Consider the following 18830-nt stretch of genomic DNA (forward strand, 5'->3'; position numbering starts at 1 on the left):
CATGTTTCACATTTTTCCGCCGGAACTCCCCCGGACCCAGTTCCTACTGAGAAATCCACTCGTGTGTATGCTAGTCCGACGAACAAAAACCGACGCGAGGGCAGCTATTGGCTGCTGGCTATGAACTTCCTTATTCTAGTCCGGTCGTACGTCATCACGTTCGAATTCGTCGGACTTTGGTGTGATTGTGTGTGGCCTAGTCCGTTCATTCAGAAAGTCTGTCAGAACTCCGTCAGAATTCTGTCAGAACTCCGCCGAAAGTCAGTCGGACCTAGTCCCTCGAAAAGTCCGGTCGTGTGTACGTGGTATTAGTCTTCCTTGTTCATTGCGTTTATTGGAATAAAATAAGGTTCAAAATAATGCAAACAGTACATCAGAATACAACAATCTTCAGCAAAGTATGAAAAATTATGTTTGTAGAATATAGTTCTCTGGTGCAAGGCATGGATGAGTAAAAAAAGATAAAATCTCAGGGATGTAGGAATAGCCACATGAGAATGATATACATATAACAAATAGGTAAAACCAACTAGTATTAATGTTACTGTAGAGGAAATTCAAATATTATAGTAGCATACATGTGCATGGGGAGGGTCATTGACCCTGGTGGCCCTTTGAGCAAGAAGATGAAAGAACTAAGAAGAATGAGAGTAGCTTGAAAATGAAAGCAAAAAAAAGGAAAGAAGAGTGGAGAGAAGGTGGTGGGGGGGGGGGTAGAAAGGGAGGGGGCCTAGGGTAGTGGGGTAAAAAAAAGAAAGTGTCAGAAACCATGAAATCAGACCGAGACATAAGTACAGTTAAATTACACTTGTTTAATAATAAAAGTAAATCAGAATAGAACAAACGTAGTCAAAACATAGCCAGAGTCCAGGAACCGGAACAGATAGTCAGACAAGCCAAACGTCAGGGAGCCAGAGATGAGCGTAGTAAAACAACAAGCAGGATCTGGAGCCAGAAGCGATGTCAGCCAAGCAATGGGAATGCAGGAGTGCGTCTCTGTCATGTCGACCAAGGCAAAGGCAGATATCCTCTGTGCTGGAAGGCTTAAGGGTCGGTTCACACTAGGACGACTTGTCAGGCGACTTAGCTGCCTGACAAGTAGTGTCCCGCTCTGTACAATGGAACCGTACTTAGAAAAAGGTTCCTGTACGACTTTGAGGGCGACTTGCATTGACTTCTATACAGAAGTCGTTTTGCAAGTCGCTGCAGCGGTCGCGTCTGGGTCGCCTGAGGCAGTCGCGCTGTAAGTCGCGCTGCCTCAGTGTGAACTGACCCTAAGGAGGCAGGACTGATGAGCAGGGTATCATCAACAGCTGAGTAATTGTGGAGAGATAGGAGCTGGCAATTAGCCGACAGCTGAGCATCCAGCTCAGAGAAGTAAGGGCTGAGCCCAGCCCTGACAGAAAGCAGGAGCAGGGAACCACCGGAGGCTGCTGGAAAAGAGGGGCTTCAAAGTTTCAGCATGCAAATGAAGTGTGTTGGATATTTAGGGGAGCAATAAAGACTCGTCAAAGTCCGCTGGAAGGTAATGGGTCACCCGGGGACTCCATAGGGCTTCAAATTTGGAAACTTTGTCTGTGAGAGATGAATCTTACTTTGCAGCTGCTTCAACAGATTTTATGAATGTATCCAGTCCTGAGATTCTATAAATATATTCTACAATTCTCAGGACTGGGTGGACATATTTTAAAATCTCTTAAAATAAGCCCCTCTGTATTCATTTTGCCTATATATTTAGCTATTTGTAACCTGGTACTAACATGCAGCAAAATCAATCTCCACCATCAAGAGCTCTGGGGAATACGGGTTATTGCTTAGACCCCGCACCTCAGGAGTGCCCACATGACCTGCTGCTGCACTTATCTAGCAGGTTGGTGAGGACCTCTCCACTGCTATAGCTACTGGTCTCTGAGCCTGACCCTAGACTGTGATCCTCATGCCACGTACACACGATCTGACTTTTTGATGGACTAGGTCCGGTGGACTATCCGACAGACTTTGCAGCGGAGGTCCACCGGACTTTCAAACGAACGGACTTGGCCACACATTTTCACTCCAAAAATCTGATGGATTAGAATGTGATGACGAACGACCGGACTAGAATAAGGAAGTTCATAGCCAGTAGCCAATAGCTGCCCTAGCATTGGTTTTCGTCCGTCAGACTAGCACACAGACGAGCGGATTTTTTTACCAGACTTGAGTCCGTCAGAAAGATTTAAAACATGTTTTATTTCTAGGTCCATCTGACTTTTGGGAAAGAAAAGTCCGCTGGAGCTCACACACGATCGAATTGTCTGACGGATTCCGGTCCGCCGGACCTAGTCCATTGAAAAGTCTGATCGTGTGTACGCGGCGTTACTCTTCAGCTGCTTCAACAGATTCTGTGAATCTATCCAGTCCTGATATTCTATAAATCTCAAGCCTGGATGGACATCATTTAAAATCCAATAAACTAAGCTCCCCTATATGCATTGAGTTTGTGTATTAAGCTGTTTGTTTGGAGATCAGCTTTAAATGGAGTATGAAAGTGAGACGATGATGTTTCTAACTCAGTAGCTATCACTTCATTGCATTTTTTTAATTTAATACAATTTGATGTTTAACCTTTTCTTTAGATCTCCTCTACCCCTATGGATCTGCTGTCGACACTGTCAATCCAAAGATAGATGATGGAGGATCTTCAGTGATATATTCCTATAGAGCAATCCCACTTTTTGGAAGAAACCACTCCTATTTTTATGTGAGCATCTTGCTTAAACTAGCAACTTTATACATATCTTTTGAAACTAATATCTAAAATATGCTTCTAATTATAACAAAAAAATGCTCTTACCATGTTGAAAGTAGCCGTAATTCTTATTATATACTGTTTTATTATTGGGCACCAGTTCACAAAAAGGATATCAGGGAACTGGAGAAAGTGCAGCAAAGAGCAAACAAGCTGATAAGAGGCATGGAGGAGCTCAGTTATGAGGAAAGATTAGAGGAACTGAATTTATTCTCTTTTGAGTAGAGGAGATTAAGGGGGAGATATGATCACCACAGGTTGGGAACAAAATGCGTCAGAAACTAGGGAACACAGGAGCAAGGAATCACAGGGACACAGGTAACAAGCTGAGATCAGTTAGCAACTTCAAGCACTTATACACTTCCTTATAAAGGCCCATGTGATGTGCTGCTGGGGATGCTGGGTCCTAGAGCTCTTCCCCTGTTTTTGGTTCCCTGGCAGATGCTGGGTCCTAAAGACCTTCTCCAGCACCCTAAGGCCGCGTACACACGCGCGGACTGTTCGCCCAACCTTGTTCGGCAAACAGTTTGTCAAACAGTCCGCTCAAAATTTGCATGAGCGGACTTGCCCACACACGAGCGGACTGTTTCAGCGAACTGTTTGCCAAACAGTTCGCTCAACTTTTGAAATGAACGGACTCGCCCACGTAAGGCGGAGCCAAGTCCGCCCATTTCGAGCGCGTGTACAGGTAGGCGGGGCCCGCGAAGGAGACGTCACGGGCTCCGCCGCCTGGAATGGGCTTAAAGGGGAACCCCAACGCCGAAAAAAATCGGCGTGGGGGTTCCCCCAAAGTCCACACCAGACCCTTGTCCGAGCACGCTACCCGGCCGGCCAGGAAAGGGGGGCGAGCGAGCGCGCCCCCCCTCCTGAGCCGTACCAGGCCGCGTGCCCTCAACATGGGGGGTGCCTTGGGGAAGGGGGGGCCGCGCGGCCCCCCCACCCCAAAGCACCTTGTCCCCATGTTGATGAGGACAAGGGCCTCTTCCCGACAACCCTGGCCGTTGGTTGTCGGGGTCTGCGGGCGGGGGGCTTATCGGAATCCGGGAGCCCCCTTTAAGAAGGGGGCCCCCGGATACCGGCCCCCCACCCTATGTGAATGAGTATGGGGTACAATGTACCCCTACCCATTCACCTGTGAAATAAAGTACAAAAAAAACACAACACATGGAAAAAGTATTTTATTGCACAGCTCCGGGGGTCTTCCGTCTTCGGGGGTCTTCTCGCCGGACTCCTCCGCTATGTGTGTGTAGCTCTTTTGCTAGCGGAGGAGTCCGGCTTTCTTCCTCCCCGCCGCCGGCCTCTTCTCCCGACTTCGGGGGTCTTGTCCCCCTCTTCGGTTCTTCTGCCGGGCCACCGCGCCTTCTTGTAGCTCTTTTACAGGCGGTGGCCCGGTCTTCTGTCGCCGCTGTCGTCGCCGCCGCCGCCGCCGCCGCCGCCGCCGCCGCCTTCCGTTCTTGTTCTTCTTCTTGTTCTTCTTCTTCTTCTCCTGGAGATGTTGACTCGACGAGCTCTCCGGCCGGAATGCCAGGGACACGCTCCGCTGCCACTTATATAGTGACAATGGGGCGGTGTCACATGGTATATGTCACATGGGTTGGTCACATGGGTTGATGTCACATGGGGACTATGACATCGTAAGGGGGCGGGGTCACCATGTGACCAACCCATGTGACATATACCATGTGACCCCGCCCCATTGTCACTATATAAGTGACTGCACAGTGCGGCTCTGGCATTCCGGCCGGAGAGCTCGTCGAGTCAACATCTCCAGGAGAAGAAGAAGAAGAACAAGAAGAAGAACAAGAACGGAAGGCGGCGGCGGCGGCGACGACAGCGGCGACAGAAGACCGGGCCACCGCCTGTAAAAGAGCTACAAGAAGGCGCGGTGGCCCGGCAGAAGAACCGAAGAGGGGGACAAGACCCCCGAAGTCGGGAGAAGAGGCCGGCGGCGGGGAGGAAGAAAGCCGGACTCCTCCGCTAGCAAAAGAGCTACACACACATAGCGGAGGAGTCCGGCGAGAAGACCCCCGAAGACGGAAGACCCCCGGAGCTGTGCAATAAAATACTTTTTCCATGTGTTGTGTTTTTTTTTGTACTTTATTTCACAGGTGAATGGGTAGGGGTACATTGTACCCCATACTCATTCACATAGGGTGGGGGGCCGGTATCCGGGGGCCCCCTTCTTAAAGGGGGCTCCCGGATTCCGATAAGCCCCCCGCCCGCAGACCCCGACAACCAACGGCCAGGGTTGTCGGGAAGAGGCCCTTGTCCTCATCAACATGGGGACAAGGTGTTTGGGGTGGGGGGGCGCGCGGCCCCCCCTTCCCCAAGGCACCCCCCATGTTGAGGGCACGCGGCCTGGTACGGCTCAGGAGGGGGGGCGCGCTCGCTCGCCCCCTTTCCTGGCCGGCCGGGTAGCGTGCTCGGACAAGGGTCTGGTGTGGACTTTGGGGGAACCCCCACGCCGATTTTTTTCGGTGTTGGGGTTCCCCTTTAAGCCCATTCCAGGCGGCGGAGCCCGCGACGTCTCCTTCGCGGGCCCCGCCTACCTGTACACGCGCTCGAAATGGGCGGACTTTCCGAGCGGGAACAGTCCGCTCATTTCGAAAGTACAGCGGACAGGCCCACACACGGGCGGACTGTTCGCTCAAACACAGTTTCAGCGGACAGTTTTTCGGAATTTCCGAAAGACTTTCTCCGTCCAACTGTCCGCTGAAACTGTCCGCTGAAAGCCCACACACGAGCGGACTGTCCGCCCAAACACTGTTCAGCGGACAGGGTTGGGCGAACAGTCCGCCCGTGTGTACGCGGCCTAACAGAGAGCTATGTACTCCAGAGAGGGAGATATTTTGCCCCTGTACAATTCATTGGTAAGACCTCATCTGGAATAGGCAGTTCCGTTTTGGGCACCAGTTCATAAAAAGGATATCAGGGAACTGGAGAAAGTGCAGCAAAGAGCAACCAAACTGATAAGAGGCATGGAGGAGCTCAGTTATGAGGAAAGATTAGAGGAACTGAATTTATTCTCTTTTGAGAAGAGGAGATTAAGGGGGGGATATGATCACCACGTATAAATACATAAGTGGTCCATATTGTGAACTTGGTGTTGAGTTATTCAAGGTCATCACAGAGGACAAGGGGGCACTCTTTACATCTAGAGGAAAAGAGATTTAATCTCCAAGCACAGAAACATTTCTTCACTGGAAAAAAGCTGTGAAAATGTGGAATTAACTCCCCCACAGTTGGTTCTGGCCAGCTCAGTAGATTGCTTTCAAAAGGCCTGGATTCTTTCCTAAATGTACATAATTTATAGGTAGAGTTGATCCGGGGAATATCTGATTGCCTCTCATGGTATCAGGAAGGATTTTTTTTCCCCTGCTGGAGCAAATTAGGTCGTGCTTTGTGGGTTTTTTTTTGCTTTCCTCTGTATTAACTGTGGATATATGATTGTATGATTATTCCCCCCCCCCTCTTCTATTGGTTGTACTAGATGGACTTGTGTCTTTTTTCAACCAGACTAACTATGTAACTATGTACTAGTGTATTGCTGTGGGTGCAATAAAGAAAACAAAATGTCGATGTTTTCCTTCACAGGTGAATAATAATGGTCTGTTATCATTCAGCTCATCAATCAATCAATTTGTACCACAAGCTCTTCCTGTTGCTTTAGGAAACCCGTTCCTGGCTATCTTCTGGGCTGATATAGATAACAGATTAGCGGGTGATATATATTACCGTCAAGGCTTTGATCCCTCTCTTCTATCCCGGGCCACCTCCGATATCAGAACTTACTTCCGTGGTGTTAATTTCACGGCTCGGTGGGTGTTAGTAGCCACATGGCACCGAGTTGCTTATTATGGATCTTCAACAAACAAGGTGAAGGCAAAAACATAAAAATATATTTCCTAAGTAGCTACAATAGCTATTTTTTTGACAAATTATGCTGTTTATGTAAGAATTTATATTTATTTCTAAAAAAAATATTTTTATATTTTTAAAAAACATATTTATAGTTATATGTTTTTTAAAACATATTTATCTTTATTTCTAAAAAATATAAATATATAAATTAATTATGCTGTTTTATAGTTAGAGCCCAAATGATAATTTTCTGTATTTACAGGTGAACACATTCCAGGCTGTCCTGACCACCGATGGCAATCAGACCTTCCTTCTGTACAATTATGCAGATATTCAGTGGCCAAGTGCACAAGGAAATGGTTCCTACCCTGATGGACCTTTAGCATTGGTGAGAAAATCTTCAGTCTGTGGATTAGAAGTTTTTTTATTCTTGAATTCTTCTTTTAATTTAATTATTTTGATTCTGAAATAAAACTTTAATATATATATATATATATATATATATATATATATATATATATATATATATATATATATATATATATATTATTATTATTTTTTTTACCAAGAACATTTAGAAAAGACATAATAAAATGCTTGAATAGAGTTGAGCAAATTTCTTTTGGCATCAGGAACTGGTACCAAAAAACAAAACGTATAACAAAAAAAATGTACTTACAGACTTAGCCCTTGTACACACGGTCGGAGAATCCGACGGAATGTGTCCTATCGGACCGTGTGGTCTGCATCGGACTGATTCCGTTGGAATATCCGTCGGACCAAATTTTCCAACATGTTGGAAATATTTTCCGACAAACTGGTCCGATCGGACATACTCCGATCATGTGTAGAGAATTCCGATCGTACAAAGTGCCACGCATGCTCAGATCAAATTCCTACATCAAAGCTATTGGCTACTAGCCTGAACGTAGTCCCGTCGTAACGAAATTACGTCATCACGTTCTGAATGATTGGATTTTTCGACAACTTTGTCCGACCGTGTGTATGCAACAGTTTCGGACAAGATCCGACGGACAAAATCCGACGGATTTGGTTGTCGAAATGTCCGACCGTGTGTACAAGGGCTTAGGCTTAAAAGCAATTAGTTTTTTATTTGTTTTCTCTTGGCTTAAAGTGGAAGTAAACCCTCCTATCGTTTTCAGCCAAGGAAGCTGCCATCTTGGCCTCCCTTTAATCTTTAACTGCCATGAAGCTGCACATGTTATCAGTTATGACACTAGGATGGTTTGACAGTTTGGTTGAGAGCACAACCAATGTGACAGTTAACATTTCCGGCATGTAACTGTTTTTTCAAACTGTTAGATCGATGGATTTACTTCCACTTTAAATATTGATTTTTTTTTGCCTACTATTTATACAAATAGTGGACATAACAAGTCTACACACCCCTGTTAAAACATCAGGTTTATGTGATGTAAAAAAATGAGACAAAAATAAATCATTTCAAACTTTTTCCACCTTTATTGTGATCTATAAACTGTATAACTCAATTGAAAAACCAAACTGAAATCTTTTAGAGTGGAGAGAAGTAAAAATAATAAAAAAAATAATAATAGGGTTGCTTAGTGTGCACACCCTTAAACGAATACTTTGTCGAAGCACCTTTGGATATTATTACAGCACTCAGTCTTTTTGGATATGAGTCTATCAGTATGACACATCTTGACTTGGCAATATTTGCCCACTATTCTTTGGAAAAACCCTCCAAATCTGTCCGATTGCGAGGACATCTCCTGTGCACAGCCCTCTTCAGATCACCCCACAGATATTCAATCTGATTCAGGTCTGGGCTTTGGCTGGGCCATTCCAAAACTTTAATCTTCTTCTGGGGAAGCCATTCCTTTGCTGATTTGGATGTATGCTTTGGGTCGTTGTCATGTTGAAAGATGAAGTCCCTCATCATCTTCAGCTTTCTAGCAGAAGCCTGAAGGTTTTGTGCCAATATAGACTGGTATTTGGAACTGGTCATAATTCCCTCTACCTTGACTAAGGCCCCTGTTCTAGCTGAAGAAAAACAGCCCCAAAGCATGATGCTGCCACCACCAAGCTTCTCTGTGGGTATGGTGTTCTTTTGGTGATATGAAGTGTTCTTTTTGCACCAAAAATATCTTTTTGAATTAAGTCCAAAAAGTTCAACCTTGGTTTCATCAGACCAGAACACATTTTCCCACAGGCTTTTGGGAGTCTTTAGATTTGTTTTTTCAAAATTTAGCTGGGCTTGGATGTTTTTCTTGGTAAGAAAAGCCTTCCATCTTGCCACTCTACCCCATAGCTTAGACATTCGAAGAATACGAGAGATTATTGTCGCATTTACCACACAGCCAGTAATTGCCAGATATTCCTGCAACTCCTTTAATGTTGCTGTAGGCCTCTTGGCAGTCTCCCTGACCAGTTTTCTTCTCGTCTTTTCATAAATTTTGGAGGAACGTCCAGTTCTTGGTAAGGTCACTGTTGTGCCATATTTTCTCCACTTGATGATGACTGTCTTCACTGTGTTCCATGGTATATCTAATGCCTTGGAATTTCTTTTGTACCCTTCTTCTGACATATACCTTTTCACAATGAGATCCCACTGATGCTTTGGAAGCTCTCTGCAGACCATGGCTTTTGCTTTAGGATATGACTAAGAAAATGTCAGAAAAGACCTACTAGGACAGTTGAACTTTTGGGGGTTAATCAGAGGCATTTTAAATGATAGCAGGCGTGTACTGACTCCTATTCAACGTGAGTTTGAATGAATGAATGAATGAATTAAATACTTGTATAGCGCACAACGCGAACTGAATCACCTCAAGGCGCTGTGATGAGCTTTGATCATCAGCTAGAAGAGGAAAGTCTTGAGTTTTTTCCTAAAAGCCAGGTGATTTTCTTCCAGGCGGATGTGATTGCTGAATTCATCCCCAGTTATAAGAGGGTGTGCACACTGATGCTACCACATTATTTTCATTTTTAGTTTTACTCCCACCGCCTAAAAGATTTCAACTTGTTTTTCAATTGAGTTGTACAGTTTATAGGTCACATTAAAGGTGGGAAAAATACTGAAATATTTTATCCTTGTCTCATTTTTTTTTTTTACATCACAGAAGCCTGACATTTTAACAGACTTTTTATATCCACTGTAGATTACTTTTTTTAATTTGTATGGACAATTCTTTAAAAATGTTCTTGAACTGCACAGGCTGGGCTCAACAGCGGCTATGATACAGGATACTACACACTCCCAGGATCCCTCACGCTCTCAGTTGCCAATCTATCATCTACAAGCAACGTGAATGTAACCGGGCGTTGGGCATTTAAGGTGGACCAACTACATCCAGAAGACGTCAATGGAGATATAGGTGAGGATTGACTGTGTTTAACACTGTGATAATAAAATAAGAACTGAACTATTTTCAACAGAAGTATTCTATCTTTTTAGGGCTCATTCGCACATTGTCCTGAAACAGACATTTTACTGCATTGTAAAACACAAGGACACACACAACACAATTCAGCCAGTAGCATGCTGCAATAAAATATAGGCATGCTGCATTTTATTGCAGCACACTGTACAGAATTGCATGGCACTGCTGTACAGCACCATAATTGAAGTTTACGTTTTGTACACTTCAAATAAAGTTTGCCCAAAAAAAAAAAAGAGGGAGACGTGTGACGCTCCCACGCCACACTGCCCCCTACCGCAGTCAGGAACGTACCGTTTCGGCAGCTGTCCATCCCTTTGTGAACCAAGTCTTACATATGTTTGGAGTTATTGTTGCAGTGATAACTTTAAGTTACTTTTGCTACGGCATTTCAATTTTTTATCAGCTCCAGTTTTATATTATCAAATGTAAATATTTATTATTATTATTATTATACATAAGTATTATTATTATACAGGATTTATACAGTGCCAACAGTTTAGGCAGCGCTTTACAATATAAAAAGGGGACAATACAGTTATAATACAAAAAAATACAAGAGGATTCAGAGGGCCCTGCTCAGAAGAGTTTATAATCTAATAGGGTGGGGCTGGTGGTACAATGGTTGTAACTGTGGGGAATTAGCTGATTGAAGTGGTAGAAGATTAGTGGGAGGTGTGATAGGCTTTCCCAAAGAGAGGAGTTTTCAGGAATCGCCTGAAGGTAGCAAGAGTAGGGGATAGCCGGACCGGTGGAGGTAGAAAGTTCCAGAGGGTAAGAAAGGCTCTGGAGAAATCCTGGAGAGGAGATGAGAGAGCTTGAGAGTAGGAGGTCTCGAGAAAAGCGGAGAGGACGATTTGGGTGATATTTGGAGACAAGATCGGTGATGTAGCTCGGGGGCAGAGTTGTGAATGGCTTTGTATGTTGTGGTGAGTATTTTGACTTTAATTTGCTGGGTGATTGGGAGCCAGTGTAGGGCCAGTGTAGCCATTTATAGACCCTAAATCTGGAGTAGATGACATTTACCTGCCTAACTACTTAATAGATGTTGAAATATTAGCTGCATGGGAAGTGCATTGTTTTTTAAACAGGTGGCCAACTTCAAAGACTTAGGCCAGCCATACATGGTTCGAATCTCGGCCAGTTCAGCAGGAACAGGCCAAGATACGAAGCGGTAATGGGCAGGCTGAATATACCAAGTTAATCAATTGATCAATTTTGGTAAACCATTATCGCTAGCAGCTATAGCAGCAAAGTCCCTGTCTTCCCCTTGTAGGGATGGCTTCCACCACCCGAGGCAGACAATGGCTCAGTAGGAGGGATTCCCCTGTCAGTACTGTCTGTGTTGAGGGGGGAATCATGCAAATTTCGTGTATGGTCGGCCTTACATTGTGAGAAAGAACAGGAAAGCACAAGCATTATGTAGCCCTGCACAGAAGGAAGCAAAAAGAAAACATATTAATAACACAAGAGAATATACTGTAGAGAATATATTGTATATTTTCTTCAAGAGCAAACATAAGACACATAGCAATTGTTAGCTCAACCATCAAAGTAATTAAAGTCCTGTTTATAGTATGTTCTAAGGCAGTGTTTCTCAACTCCAGTCCTCAAGGTGCCCCGACAGGTCATGTTTTCAGGATTTCCCTCAGATGAAACAGCTGTGAAACTGATCAAATCACCTGTGCAAAATAATGGAGAGCCTGAAAACATGACCTGTTGGGGCGCGTTGAGGACTGGAGCTGAGAAACACTGTTTTAAGGTAATTTAGATAATATAAACAAAAAATATCCATAAAATATTCTCAGAGGACATATCGTGTCTTTCTTGATCCTTGATCATTTTACCAAAACCAGAATGAGGTAGATGGGTTAGGAGGCCGCTGTGTGTGTACACATTTTTAGCTTTCTTTTTTCTTCCTAGATAATTCTACAGAAAATGAAAATTCTACGGACACTCCACTGACAACGACACCTGGACCCTTCACCACACGCTCTACAACTATTATCTCTCCCTTCACACGTACCACAACTGTTACCTCTCCTTTTATACTGTCTTCAGGTAACAAGAATTCACAAGCAACTTTTTAACCACTTGCTGACCAGGCCTTTTCTGGAAGGCTGGGTTCACACTGCATGCCGATGCGGCTCACAGCAAGGGTCCTGTGCGTCCCCCCGTTCACCATTTCAGGTTTCATTTCAGCCTGAATTTTGGGCTGAATTCAGGCCTGGAATGTACCAAAAGATGCACAGGGCTCCTGTGCAAATTTGCACCAGAGCTGCGTCAGAGATATGTAAACTGGCTCCATAGAGAGACAGTCACAATCTCCTGCTATTGCAAATTGGATGTGGTGAACTCACTTTCAATTCTCAATGGTATGAACCCAGCCTAAATTAGTATTTGTTGCTAGAAAATTACTTAGAGCCTGAAGTGGCATCATGGCGTTTCTCCGGTCCTCCAAGGGCATAGAAAGGAGTGGCGACCACCATGGTCTCACTCTTCTCCATACCCAGCTCCGGCCAGCGTTGGATCGCTCCCTGGCTTCGCCGATCGGTCAGGTAAGTCCATGAATGACCAGGAAGCCGTGGGAAAGGGATCACTTTTAAAAGTGATCCCTCAGGGGACCACTTTTATCTAACAGAGGATCACCTATAATTTAAAAAAATACTGGGGTAATCTCAGCTATCTGCTGCCAAAATCTCCGGTATTTAATGTCCAACAATTTATGTATTTTTACTATAGGCTAGTGGTATAAACTAGGCATGAGGAACTCTGAGATGTCCTTATATAATCTGCAATGAATCTTCCTTATCTTCAGCTGCTTCAACAGATTCTATCAATCTATCCAGTCCTGAGATTCTAAATCTCAGGACTGCATGGACATATTTAAAAATCCTTTAAAAAAAGCTCCACTTTATGCATTTGATCCGTACATTTAGCCATTTATCTGGAAATAATCATTAAATTAAAGTATGAATGTGAGACAATGTTGTTTCTGACTCAGTAGCTTTTCATAGTTTCATAGTTAGTAAGGTTGAATAAAGACACTAGTCCATCCAGTTCAACCTGAGTGAGTGTCTACAATTGTCCCTATCCCTGTACATTGCACACTCACATTGGTCCCTACCTTTAAGGAGCCCACAATCCAAGGTCCCCATTCATATATTAGGGCCAATTTTGGACAGAAGCCAATTAACCTACCTGCATGTCTTTGGATGGTGGGAGGAAACCGGAGTACACAAAGGAAACCCACGCAGGCACAGGGAGAACATGCAAACTCCAGGCAGGTAGTGACGTGGTTGGGATTTGAACCAGTGACCATTTTTACTGCTTTTGCTTCTGTACATGTTTTTGTTATTCCATAAATTGATGTTTGATCTTTGCTTTAGATCTGCTCTACCCATATGGGTCCGCTATTGACACTGTCAATCCAAAGATAGACGATGGAGGATCCCCAACGATATATTCCTCTAGAGTAATCCCGCTTTTTGGAAGAGCTTTCTCTTATCTTTATGTAAGCATCATGCCTGAATTTTTCCTACATACAGTATTTTTGAACTTATTTTTTAAAGCATGCATATAAACAATAACTAGCGCTCTTACCATTTTGAATGGAGGCTTCATTTATCTTATATACTGTTTTATTATTTACCGTGTATTGCTGTGGTTGCAAAACATTAATTTTTTTTCTCATTGTCTTCCTTCGCAGGTGAATAATAATGGTCTCTTATCATTTGGCTCACCAATCAGTCAATTTACACCACAAGCTCTTCCTGTTGCTTTTGGAAACCCGTTCCTGGCTATCTTCTGGGCTGATGTAGATAACAGATTAGCGGGTGATATATATTATCGCGAGACCACCGATCCCTCTCTTCTGTCCCGGGCCACCACTGATATCAGAACTTACTTCCATGCCGTGAATTTCACAGCTCAGTGGGTGTTTGTAGCCACATATCACCGAGTTGCTTATTTTGGTGAAGGAACACCGAACAAGGTAAAGGAGAAAACATATATATATATATATATATATATATATATATATATATATATATATATATATATATATATTTTTTTTTTAATTAAATCTTTTTATTTTATAAACATATAAAATGTACATATCGTTAAGAATAAAGAAACTACCAAGAGATAATCTTACACAATTCCATCAGTGTCACGATTAGTAGCTCCCTACATACATTATTTTTTCTATAACCCTTTGAACCTCTCCCATCCCCCCCATCCCCCCCACCCCCCCTATTCCCTCCTAGTGCCTTATCTTTCAACCACCTTTTTACTGTGCCTTAATTTTTGTGAAATTAGTAAACAATAAATATGGAAAAGAACAGAGGAACTCTGGATAGCCGCACTCCGGATCAAATAAAGTGAATCGGGCCTTTATTGTTTCCACTAAAAAGAATCTTCACACCATACAAATCACAACAGCAAAGGGAAAAAGAATATAGAGCAAAAAATGCTGACGCGTTTCACGCTGAAATTAGCGCTTACTCATAGCTATGAGTAAGCGCTAATTTCAGCGGCACGATTCACTTTATTTGATCCGGAGTGCGGCTATCCAGAGTTCCTCTGTTCTTTGCCATTTGGCTAGTGCAATTAGCCTGCACCTGGGACCCCTATCTGTTTGGAGGAAGAGTGGTCAGTTTTTTCGGTGGATCAGCCTGGAGCGGTGGATTTTCTCTTTCCCATTGTAAACAATAAATATATTACCATTATCCTACTTTTCCTCACATAAATTACTTTGTCACCCTTCTAATCTATTCTCTCTTCCTTATAACATCCCCTCAGTGTTTAATTCTCTCTTGCCATGTGCCCAGGGGCGGACTGACCATTGGGCCAATCGGGCACTGCCCGAGGGCCCCATGCCACTAGGGGGCCCTATCAGGGTTGCCAGCCTCAGTAAAACCAGGGACAGTTGGTCTAAAAATCCTGAGATTATAGTTGCCCCACCTCTCCAGTACCTTCTCAGCCAATAGAAACATGTTTGTGTATACTGCGTGATTGTATACTGTGTGTGTGTTTGTGTCTACTGTGTGGCCCCATAATCTCTGATTGCCTGGGGGCCCCCATAATCTCCTATTGCCCAGGGGCCCCATGAGTTGTCAGTCCGCCCCTGCATGTGCCTATTGATACCCTTTATGGTGGACAACCCATTTTATCCAGCCATGGTGTCCACAACTTAAAAAAAAAACACCAAAGTTCCTTCTTCTAGTGTATACCACTTTTTCCCTCCATATAGTATCATCCATCACCTTTATCTATTCTTCACACGTGGGGGATCTTACCGATTGCCAGTTCTGGGCTATTAACTTTCCCGCCTGAAATAGGCCCCTTATCACTACTATTTTAACTTTTTCCGATATCTTCCTGTCTTCTATTTTTCCCAATAAGCATATCTCTCCCCCCCCCGGTTAAAGCATGGTCCCAAAAGTATTGTTAATAACTTCCACTATTCCTGTCCAGTACCTTAATAATTTTGGGCACCTCCACATCATATGTATCAAATCCCCAGTCTATAACCAAATCCAAAGAGTTTTTCTTGGGGTATAATAAGATATTTTATTTTAAATAGCTACGACAGCTGATTTGTTGCACCATGATCAATGTTTTTCTAAACCTCAATGTTCTGTTTAGGTTTTTAGAACCTAAATGATAATTTTCTGTATTTACAGGTGAACACATTCCAAGCTGTCCTGACCACCGATGGCAATCAGACCTTCCTTCTGTACAATTATGCAGATATTCAGTGGCCGAGTACACAACCAAATGGTTCCTACCCTGCTGGACCTTTGGCATTGGTGAGAAAATCATTGTTCCAAATAAAATGTTGCTTACTGACTTTTTTAGCTTAATTTTTAGTTTTTTTTTTTTTAATTCACAAATAATTATGATGACATTTAAAAATCAGGTTTTGCCAGTGCCGAGTCTAGTGCTTTCTTCCTGCTGTTGGTTCTTCTTGCTTCTGTGGGTCCCTGGCACAGCTATTTTGGATATGTAAGGCAGGTATGGCTACCTGAGGAGCCAAAGCTGGCCTCCCAATACACGTCCTTGTGCAGCACACTGTTACATAGTTACATGTTACATAGTAAGGTTGAATAAAGACACCAGTCCATCCAGTTCAACCTGAGTGAGTGTCTACAATTGTCCCTATCCCTGTACATTGCACACTCACATCGGTCCCTACCCTCAAGGAGCCCACAATCCAAGGTCTCCATTCATATACTAGGGCCAATTTTTGGACAGAAGCCAATTAACCTACCTGCATGTCTTTGGAGTGTGGGAGGAAACTGGAGTACCTGGAGGAAACCCACACAGGGAGAACATGCAAACTCCAGGCAGGTAGTGTTGTGGTTGGGATTGGTGTGAATGGTGTGAATGGGATCACTGTGAATGGTCCTGAAGCCTCCTGGTACATGTGACATTTCCCAGAAGGCTGTGGGAGGGGGTGGGGCGAGGGGGTGGTTGTCCTCACCTAGGCGAGGATTGCAGGAGTTGGAGTGTGTACCAAAAAATCAGTACTCTCCCCCCCCCCCCCCCCGCCTACCGTAATTCAGTTATAGGCTGGAGGCAAGGAGTGAACCAGCTTTTTTGAGTAAAGTTCCACCTTCAAAAGTATATTTAAACCAAAGAATGAAAATGTAATGTATGGAAGCTTACCAATCAGGGCGTGGGCAGGAAGGGCAGCTGTGGTATCATGTGAGGTGGGCTTGGGCCCCACAAGGAGATTGGGGTAGGGGCTATTTGTGTTGGAAGGGGGAATTTAGGGGGAGCCAGGGGGTAAATTTTGTTCTAGGAGGGGAAAATTTGGAGGTGTGTGCTAAGAGTGGGGTGATTTAGGGAGATTTGCATCAGGAAGGTGGATGAGGGGAGGAAATTCATGCTAGGAGGGGGTATTTGTGCCAGGAGGGGGAATTTAGATGAATATGTGTACTAGCAGTGGAAATTTTAGGGGTAGAGGATTTGGGCTAGGAGGTGTGATTTTTGTTGGGGGGAATAAGCCTTTAAGGTGGGGGATTTGGGATGGGGGGAGTTGTGTTGGGAGGGGGGATTTCAGCAAGGGGGGGATTGGGGAGATTTGTGTCAGGAGGGTAGATGGGGGAAGGAGATTCATGCTAGGAGGGGGGATTTGTGCCAGGAGGGGGGATTTAGAGTGGAGGGGGAGAATATGTGTACTAGGAGGGGAAATTTTAGAGGTAGAGGATTTTTGCTAGGGGGGTGATTTTTTGGAGCAAAGGAGCATTTGTGCTGGGGGATTTAGGGAGGGGGGTAGGGGGATTTGTACTGGGAATTTATGCTTAGGGGAAAGCATGCAGATTAATGCTTAGCTATTTTTTTTTGGGGGGGGGTTGCTGCTGACACATGCTGACACATAAGGCTCATACATCTTGGGGGGGGGGGGGGGGCAGTTTGGCATGTTTGCCATGGGCTTGATGCCCTTGTCCTGGCACTGTTCCTAATCCTTAGATGTGGTGTCTTCATCAGTTTGATTTTTTTTCAGGACTCTTTTGCTTTTATTTTCCCGTGGTGATCCTGTCAGTAACACTGACTGTGTTGATGGGGGAATTTGAGCATATTTCTTTCCTGAAACCCATGGTTCCAGGAAAGAAATTGGCTCCATCTATGGATCTATAGAATATGCTATTACTGTGCTTTTCTCAGCCGACCTCTAATGCCGTGTACACATGAGCGTTTTTTTTCCGCGGAATAAACTCTGAAGGTTTCTCCAATGGAATTCCGAAGGAATTCTGCTCAAGCTGTCTTGCCTACACACGGTCACACCAAAGTCCGACCGTCAAGAACGCGGTGAGGTACAACACGTACGTCGGGACTAGAAAAAGGAAATTCAATAGCCAGTAGCCAATAGCTTCCGTCTCTTACTTGCTTCAGAGCATGCGTCGTTTTTGGTACGTCGGAACAGCATACAGATGAGTGGTTTTGCCAATAGGAACTGGTTCCGTCTGGAAAATTTAGCCCTTGTACACACGGTCGGACATTCTGACAACCAAACTGTTGCATACACACGGTCGGACAAAGTTGTCGGAAAATCCAATCGCTCAGAACTTGATGACGTTATTTCGTTACGCTGGGACTACGTTCAGGCTAGTAGCCAATAGCTTTGGTCTAGGAATTTGATCTGAGCATGCGTGGCACCTTGTCCGTCGGAGTAGGCTACAACATGATCGGAGTATGTCCAATCGGAGCATTTTGTCAGAAAATTTTACCGGCAAGTTGGAAAAGTAGGTCCGTCGGATATTCCGACAGAAACAGTTCGATGGAGACCACACACAGTCGGAATATCCGACAAAACAGGCACATTCCGTCAGAATCTCCGACCGTGTGTACAAGGGCTAAGAACATGTTCTCTTTCTAGTTCCGTCAGAATTTTCAACGTAAAAAGTCCTATGGGGCATGCACACGATCGTAATATACCATGAAAAGTCCCCGTCTGACTTTTTCTGCCAGAAATTCCGCTCGTGTGTACACAGGCATAAGGCTTATTATCAGCACGTTGTTAGGCCATTTGAGTGGGAGAACAGTCTACTTATTATAAGTCGTTCTTCCTTTCGGTAGTGTACAAAAGAACAGTAGGTCATGCTCCTTATAATACGATTTAGGCTAAATACTGACTAATCAAATATTTTTGACTTTCGTTTTACTTTTGTAGGCCTAAACTGGGTTAGAAGGACTAGAAGGATGGTTGTGTTCTGACATTATTTGAATATTTGTATTATAAAGGCATCTTA

At 44.1% G+C, this 18830-nt stretch overlaps 1 protein-coding gene across 12 annotated transcripts in view; it reads left to right on the forward strand.

Annotated features, from left to right (window-relative positions):
• LOC143933542 (uncharacterized) overlaps positions 1-18830 on the forward strand; it is a 297764-nt gene that overhangs the window by 104085 nt on the left and 174849 nt on the right. For 10 of the 12 annotated variants that reach the window (XM_077456460.1, XM_077456458.1, XM_077456465.1 and 7 more), the window contains 8 exons: positions 2616-2740; positions 6383-6664; positions 6912-7037; positions 9849-10008; positions 11995-12132; positions 13461-13585; positions 13781-14065; positions 15759-15884. The exons of 1 other annotated variant lie outside the window; for it this stretch is intronic. In XM_077456460.1, coding sequence (XP_077312586.1) covers positions 2616-2740; positions 6383-6664; positions 6912-7037; positions 9849-10008; positions 11995-12132; positions 13461-13585; positions 13781-14065; positions 15759-15884 — 1367 coding nt within the window. The remainder of the gene's footprint in view (positions 1-2615; positions 2741-6382; positions 6665-6911; positions 7038-9848; positions 10009-11994; positions 12133-13460; positions 13586-13780; positions 14066-15758; positions 15885-18830) is intronic. One more of the 12 variants, XM_077456469.1, reaches the window with a different exon arrangement.

Source organism: Lithobates pipiens, unplaced genomic scaffold, assembly GCF_037356315.1.
Source record: "Lithobates pipiens isolate NorthernLeopardFrog02 unplaced genomic scaffold, aLitPip1_a1.2 Scaffold_27, whole genome shotgun sequence".
Classification (NCBI taxonomy): domain Eukaryota; kingdom Metazoa; phylum Chordata; class Amphibia; order Anura; family Ranidae; genus Lithobates; species Lithobates pipiens.